The sequence below is a fragment of the Quercus lobata genome, chromosome 9 (genome assembly GCF_001633185.2).
Source record: "Quercus lobata isolate SW786 chromosome 9, ValleyOak3.0 Primary Assembly, whole genome shotgun sequence".
NCBI classification, from domain to species: Eukaryota; Viridiplantae; Streptophyta; class Magnoliopsida; order Fagales; family Fagaceae; genus Quercus; species Quercus lobata.
The window spans coordinates 18,987,774-18,995,760 of NC_044912.1; the positions used below are offsets into that span (position 1 = coordinate 18,987,774).

Genomic DNA, 7,987 nt, shown 5'->3' on the forward strand with positions numbered 1-7,987 from the left:
CATAGCACATCGTCTTGGATCCCTCCAATGTTTCTTTTGACGCCATGAATCCAAATCATAGCCCACGATTTTTCTCCCAATTTTCATTCTATGATCTTTTTCTTTCAGCATGAATGAGTGAGGTTTTGTGGGTGTTTTACAAGGCAAAGTCAAAGAGGGAAAGGTATTTAGATTTTGTCTAGTTTGGTAGCTGAGAAAATGCCTAGAAAATGGAGGAGAAAATTTTTACATTGGATAGAGGAAAAGGCGGCTATGTAGAAGGGGAGAACTACATATACGGCTGTTGTGATGTTTTATTATTTGTTAGGGTTTTTGGCTTTTTGTTTTTTTAAGTATTAAATTTTAAATTTTAAATGGGTAATTGGGTACCCATTGGTTTAACCATCAAAACCCATTTAATTGAATTATCCATTTGGGTCTTATCCATTTAACCCAAATATTTAATTGAATTGGGTCAAGACTTATCCAAATTAAGTGAGTTTTGGGTGGGTTCATGGGTTTGGATAAAAATTGCCACCCCTAGTAGTATAGCATATGATGATATCTTTTTTTAGGAGAGAGAAAATGTATATATATTTTATTTTAGGTCCAAAATGGAAGAAATTATAAGGTTTTCACGATGGACAAGTGACATGGTCTACCATTCCACTAAAAGACTCCCACTTATTTAAAATTGCTGAGTTAGAAATTTTTTTTAAACATAAACCAATTACTAACTCAGGAATTTTAATTAAGTGAAAATCTTTTAGTGGAATGGTAAATAAAAGACTTAGGGTCTATTTGGATAGAACTTATTTTGCTGAAACTGAAAACTGAAAACTTAAAACACTGTAGCAAAATAATTTTTAAATGTGTGAATAGTACTGTGAGACCCATATTTAATGAAAAAATTGATAAAAAATGAAATTTGTGGGTCCGTGAACAGTGCACGGACCCACTGATTGACAGAAAAGTCAAAAAAGGGGCCAAACAGTACTGAACAGTACTCTACTGTTCCGCTTGTCCCTGAAACGCGTGTAGAAAAAAAAAATAAATAAATAAATAAAAAGCAAAACGCATAACGTAAAACGCATAACTCTGGATCCAAACTTACACTTAGTCACCTGTGGACAGTATAATTTCTTCCAAACTGGATGACTAGGTGGCTATCAAAATGTTTAATTGATGTGGCAAGTTCTGACTGGGCCAGCTAGATTTGCATATTTATTAGATTTTAATGCCCCATAAAGCTCAAAGATTTCACAGCTGAACGGTGGTCTAAAAGAAGAAAATTCGAAGAAGAAGAAGTTCAGATTAGAACAAGATGCAGCAGAGAAAATCAGCATTTGGAAGACCTTCTGGGACGGACGGCTCAGATTTCTCCTATCGTATGGTCGTCGATTCACGTAAGCTTCACTCTCAATTCAATTTCCCCAAATTCCTTCTTCTTCTTCTTCTTTTTTCTCTTTTTTTCCTATTCTCTGTTTGGTTCCCGAGAAAGTCATGGAAAGGAAATTAGTGTTTTTAAGATTTGAAAATTCTCTTGAACTACTACTTTCTCTCGCATTTTCTCTGCGACCAAACACAGAGTATTAGGGTTCTTCACCCTAATGCTTTTCTTCCTTAAATTTTAGGGTATCAAAAGGTAGCAAAAGGGAAGTCTCGTCTCTACGCTCTGATTTTCATTCAGGTTCATACATTTCTCTCTCTCTCTCTCTCTCTCTCTCTCTCAAATATATATATATCCAATTGCCATTTTTAAAGAACCAATAGTTAGTCAATTGTAAGATTATATGTTTGAACTTATCTAAGCAAGAAAAGATGGTATTTTCGAACTCTATTTTGAGCTGTTTTTCCTTTCTTTCCTGCTCGATGCGAGTTATAAGGTAGTGGTTGCTCTAGTAGAATCGGATTTTTACTGGAAATTTTTTTTACTTAAGATGGTAAAGAGTTTGACATAGTCTATTGTGGTAAATGAACATTGTCACCAAAGTTTTGTGTTAAGTTATTGCTGCTGGCTAGTAAAATTTGAGTTGGGGAAGTTCTGACTGGTGGAATTTTGGTAAAGAATGGATCTGTTCAGGTTGTCTAGGTTTTAAAACATTTAGAATTGTTAGATTAGCAAAGCATGATGTTCGGGGTTATTTCAATTGAGATGGTACAGATAATAGTAGTAGTGTAAATCAAAATAGCCCAATATGTAAGTGATTGCAAGGGGAGGAGGTGCCATTTGAGCTAGAGCTCATTGGCCGTGATAACTTTTATCATTTTCTTTCATGAAGTATAGTTTTGTATCCAACAGCTTTTATCTCAAGTGGTTGCTGTTGTAATTTATGTTGATGGTTTTTTTGGCAATGTTTACTACAGGCAGTCATTCATTCAATTGGAGCTGTATACACATTTCTGACAACATTAAAGGAGGGTCCTGATAGACTTGCTATTTCAACTATCGTCATTGGTTTTCTTTCTTTCATAATAGGGGAATTAGGTATCTAATCAAACTCTATGCATCTTTTTCGAGCTACTGTGTACTTGTGCATCTGTTTCCAATTACTGTATCTATGTCCTTGTTGTTTTGAAGGTCGAAGACGTAGCCGAGTGAGCTTCTTAAAAGTATACATTGTTGCATCTACTGCGGCAACACTTCTCTGGATTGCTTATGTAGCTAAGAGCAATTTTGCATTAGAGGTAAGATGGTTGAATATTTTTTTCAATGTTGATTATCTTTGAGAACTTCAAAAGCAATCATGGAAGATAAATAAGAATATTTGATTCTCCAAAAAAAAAAAAAAAAAAAGATAATATTTTAAAAAAATCAAGCAAAATGAGCTTAGAGAAACAAGATAGAGACACCCTAAAAAATTGCAAACGAGTGTTTGATGATCTGATGAAGTTCTTTAATTAAAACCTTGAGTAATTCATAAAAAGAAAGTTAATAATTCCTGAAGTCATTGGCATAGAAATCCAAGTTCATAGTGGATTTATAGATAACATATATTATATACTTACATGTCTTGTTGCAAAAAACTGAACTTGTTTGAAGAGGAACTACAGACAACAATTAATTCCTTTGCTAAAATTGACTCCATGATATATGTTTAACAAATTTAGAATTTGTTTTTCCTAAAATTATACCTTTTCGTTTCACCCAGTATCGCTTAAGGAAAAAAAAACCCTTATATTGCTGAAAGTCTTCTGCAGTTTGTTATTTTTGAGGATAGTTGTGTTGAGTGTTTATAGTTGATAATTTCACCAGATCTAGTATGGTGCTAGATAGGAACAAAGTGATTTGGTAGGTGTTCTTGTTTCTATTTAGTAAAAGCTAGATGACTTATTTTAGTTGCTAAACTTGAGTGTTAATGATTAGAGCTTTGCTGAAAATCAGGCTCTTCATCACGCTGTCTGAATACTATTTAGCTCAAGGAGATTTTAGATTTGAGCCAGTGAATCTAATTAAAGTACTTAGCTTTTAAATATCCTTTGGTCATGAAAGCTTCAAATTTTGTTTTTATTTTTTAGGAGTATATGTGTACACCTTGTGTGCATAACATCTCCTCTATCTCAATAAAATTCTCTTACTTATTAAAAAGAAAATGAATGCTTCAACTTGTGCATCCTCTCATACTTATAATGTAACACATAATACAGTTAAAATGATAAATTTTTCTTTAAGTCCCAATTCTGTAATGATCCCCATCTTCACCTCTTTGTTTTCTTCCTATCAACTTTTTCTTTAGTTTATGTGACTTTCACCTATCTCAAGCTTCTCATATTCTGAATGCTCCCTAGTCATTTGACTGGCTCACTTCTCTTCCTCTTCTTCTGTTATTGCCTATGATTGATCTATATATTGCAGCATCATATAGTTTTTCTTCCCCCAACCCCTCTCTGTTTTTGGGGTGAGGTATTAAAAGGAAATCCCCAATGGAGTGGACTCCAATTGAGCTGGAAGAACCCTAGCTGATCCCACCCACAGGTTGTTTGCTGAAGCAAGTAGACCCTGCTAGTATTGTGCAGCCTCTTTTCTTGTATAATGGAGAATGTGTTCATAGTCATAGTCTTTCATCCTGTAAACATTGCCTTAATGTAGCTGTTAGTGATGTTGTGTAGGTCTTCAAAGTTTACTTGGGGAATTGTAAATAATTTAAAAAAATAAAAAAAAAATCAACTATTCCATTTTTAATCTACTTATAGATTGAAGGAAGTCTCCTTTTTAGTATTAGCTTTGAGTCAAAGTCCTTGACGTGTGTGTTTAAAACCTTCTATAAAGATAGTTTTCCACATTTTCCAGTGTTTGGTAGCACGAAAAAAACCTGGTCAATGGAAAACTATCTTTGGTCAACGGAAAACTCTAATAAAAATAAGGCTTATTTTCTATAGGTTGTTTTCCAAAAAAAATTTTTGGAAAACAATCTCTCTCTCACGCATTGCATCCCCTATAAATATTATCTTCATTTATTGTCATGGGAAACATAATTTTTTGGCGCCTTCTTTCTCTCATGGTAAGTTTTCTCACTTTTTCTCTCTTCCCTTTGCTTTTTCTCTCCTCACACCCTCACTGTCACTAACTCTAGTCTCTCCTCTTCCCATAGATCTCTCTCTTTAATTGTCTATCTTCTCTTTTTTCTCTATGTTTCTCTTCCCCTCTGTAACACAATTCTCTGAGATTATATTTTTTTTTCCTTCACTGATCGGTCAATAGCTCCGACTTGCAAATGAGAACAATTTTGCAGTGGTAATTATTTCATTCCTCTCTACCAAAATCCCAATTTTTTGCTTTGAATTTCAAGCTCGATTTTCATTTTTCTCTAAGAAATTTTCAGTTTGATGAATTCTAGGCAGAAGTTATTTTTTTTCGTATATAAAGTGCAAAAAAATAAAATAAAATAAATGAAATAAAAAATAAAAAGAAGAAGAAGAAGAAATAATGAATGAAGTAAAAGATGAAAACTTTAAACATAGTACCTATATTGCTCTAAATTGCTTTTGCACAGGACAATTTTTACGATGGACTAATAATATTGTTATATAATGAATGATAATTGTTTAGGAGAATTGCATTTGTTAGCAAATACTTTTTTTGTTGGTAGATATTATGCAATGATGATATATTATGCAGTACATTATGTAAATACATAATTTGGAGTAATATTGAAGACTTATGGTTAACCATAGTAGGCAAATGGTTGATGTATGTGTGTGTGTGTACGTACATTACTGTCTATATATATGAGCAAGATGAGTGGTAGAGATCATGAAAATTTGACAACTAATTAATTTTGATTGTATCTATTGTCAAAATTTTAGATTAATTAGTATGAAAACCAAATTCATTCTTGGGTTTTTATTTATAATGATTACATTAGTTAGTTTACACAATATACACGTTTTAAATTATATAAGAAATATTTAAAAAAACTTGCATACCAAAAACCAGAAAACATTCTCAAACTCATTTTCAAGGTCATTACCAAACATTGGAAAATAAGACAGTTTTCTAGAAAATACTCTTTAGAAAATGAACCATTTTTCAGAAAACGTTAATACTGAAACAAACAGAGCGTAAATAACTGTTTCATTATCTGAATTTTTGAGGTCAACAAAGGAAATTGAAGCTAATGGTAGATAACCCCATATTTCTGTACTTTTCTTCAATCAACTAAACTAAAGTATTCTAGTTTGATTGACCTCAGTCACTGACCAAGTGGTTGTCCACTCGGTCATAATTTAGATAAATCCTCTCCATATTATGCTTTACAAACCCCATAACTTGAGCAAGCCCTGTCTCTCTTACCTTAATACAATTCTTTCCTATTTGAATTTCTCCTGTAAATATAAAATTCTTAAAGCAAGAAACTCAAACTGCTGCAACTCATTTATCATTATAACTTTTTATGTAATTGAATACATGACTGTTTCATCTTATGTTAGATGCTTGATGTCTGTTTGCAATGTGCTAGTTACTACTTAATTACTTAGATAGGTGTTAGTGTGTATAAATGCCAGTAATTGTACTTTATATTTAATTTTACTCTAATGATTGTATTACTATTAACAAATTATGTATAAGACATGTACTGCATGTTGTCATGTTTCCAAGATGCTAATATTTTGTAATTGTATAGAATCTATTCAAATTTGACTTGTGACTTATCAGGTCTATATTGTGGTAAAATCTTCCCTTCTTTGTATGTCCAGGCATTAAATCACTTGTAAAATAGTTACCAAGCACAAGAACTCAATGATGGGTGTCCTTACAGGATTTTATATATATTTAGTGGGAACCAATTACTTACTCTTGGAGCTTCCATATTATTCCTATGAAATTTTCCTGATTGTTATTTTTAATTACTGAGTAGGTTATCCAAGATCCAAGTAACTGGGAAAAATATAAGTTTGAACTTTTGGAGACTGCTCGCATTCTAATTGGTGAGTTATTTATCTTTTTATGCTGATTGTAAGTGTGATGTATATTTTACATTTGGATTGCATGTTTAATCTCCTTTCATTGAACTTTCACAGGATTGCTGATACAAATATTTACAATTGGAACAACAATTTCTCTTATCAGTAACATGTCTCCTCCCAAAAGGGCCTCTTAACTGCTTCTTACCTGGAATGAACTCTCCATGTCAACGGCTAAAAGAAAAAAAATTTTTTGAGTGCTTCATAAATTATATAAATTAAGAAAGTCTGATTCCTTAATTTTACTTTCTTGATTATTAGCCTGCTGAGCCCCATAATTAGAATGAATATTTCATTTCATAGCTTTTGCTCAAGGTACTGGCATAGTCAACTAATCTGAATCCTATTGGTAGGTAATGGGATAAACCCTTAATAAGTGATGTCATACTCTCGTGTGGGTATGGTAGTAGGTTTAAGTACCCTAGGCCACGGGCCAAGTGTAGCCCCATCTTGATAATGGGCTAAAACATCTTAACTTGTCTAGCGGCCTGATTCCTTTTCATTGTGTTTATCCTTGATTCCATTTTGTTTTTGGCCTAAGAGCTTAATGTAAAATGGTAGTGGTGGCAACATTGCCATCAAGGTCAAGTTAAAACACTTTGTTGTTCAGGATTAATATATTACGGACTTTGTCAATAGTTCAATTTAAGATATATTTAATGCTTTATTATTCAAAATCCTAAAAGCATTATGCGCCTAGGGGGAATATGACAGTGACTGCAATTGCAGGCAACCAACCTTGGTTGCACCTTGTTGCAGGGTATGGTACTTGCTACCTAGAGATCTCAACATGAATACAAGTCAAATGTTGAAAAGCTCTTTGATAGTAATAATCATGATGATGCTAGGACTATTTTACTTAACTATTGAAGTTGGGATATTTTGGGACCAAGAGCAGAGTTAGCCAGGAAACAAAAATGTATATGTTTTAGGTTCAGGATGTAATAATGACTTTAGCTCCATAGTATTGATTAACATAAATTAGGGACCTCCTGTTATATTTCCTAGTGATGTGTGTGTAGCCCTAATATATTCTAGGAAAAGGGTTCAATTAGGCCACCATTGTTTTGTCAAAGTCTATTTATTAGCAACTGCATTGCACCATAAGAACATGGCACCAATCAGCACTATCCTAGCAATTTGCAATTGGCACATTATTATCAACAATTGGCATTATCCTTGCAAGCTATAAACTTAAATAGTAAATGAAAATGAAGGTACATTAGTATTGCTTTAAGAGAACCACATCCAACATTTGCCTTCCTCAACTTATTGTAAAAGGATGTAAACACCAGGTAGGGATTAAACAGTTTGGCACAAGTCAAGATGAGTGGACTTATCAAATGAAAAATCAATAGAAAAAGAATATAAATGTGAAGCCCTTTGGATAATTTTACATGGTTTCATTGAAGAAACATAAAATACCAAAGATCCCCACTTTTTTTTTGGGCTAAAAGATCCCCATTTGCATATTCTTGGGCAGAGCATGTGAAATGTTTGTTTTTCCTGTCCTCTATGATCAATTGTACAAAGGAATCTCCAT

General features: G+C 33.0%; 1 protein-coding gene across 1 annotated transcript; it reads left to right on the plus strand.

The window, feature by feature from the left end:
- The first annotated feature begins 1,205 nt into the window (after positions 1-1,205).
- Positions 1,206-6,758, plus strand: LOC115959311. The gene is made up of 6 exons (XM_031077664.1): positions 1,206-1,385; positions 1,614-1,669; positions 2,347-2,467; positions 2,561-2,667; positions 6,339-6,408; positions 6,502-6,758. Exons 1-6 carry the CDS (start codon positions 1,304-1,306, stop codon positions 6,579-6,581), a joined length of 516 nt encoding a protein of 171 aa, XP_030933524.1. The 5' UTR covers positions 1,206-1,303; the 3' UTR covers positions 6,582-6,758.
- Positions 6,759-7,987: the final 1,229 nt, after the last annotated feature.

Excerpts from the sequence above, each read along its gene's own strand:
- LOC115959311 (XM_031077664.1), top strand. The coding sequence starts at position 1,304 with ATGCAGCAGAGAAAATCAGCATTTGGAAGACCTTCTGGGACGGACGGC. Across the intron at positions 1,670-2,346 it reads ACGCTCTGATTTTCATTCAG|GCAGTCATTCATTCAATTGG; the intron begins GTTCATACATTT and ends TGTTTACTACAG. Across the intron at positions 2,668-6,338 it reads AGAGCAATTTTGCATTAGAG|GTTATCCAAGATCCAAGTAA; the intron begins GTAAGATGGTTG and ends ATTACTGAGTAG.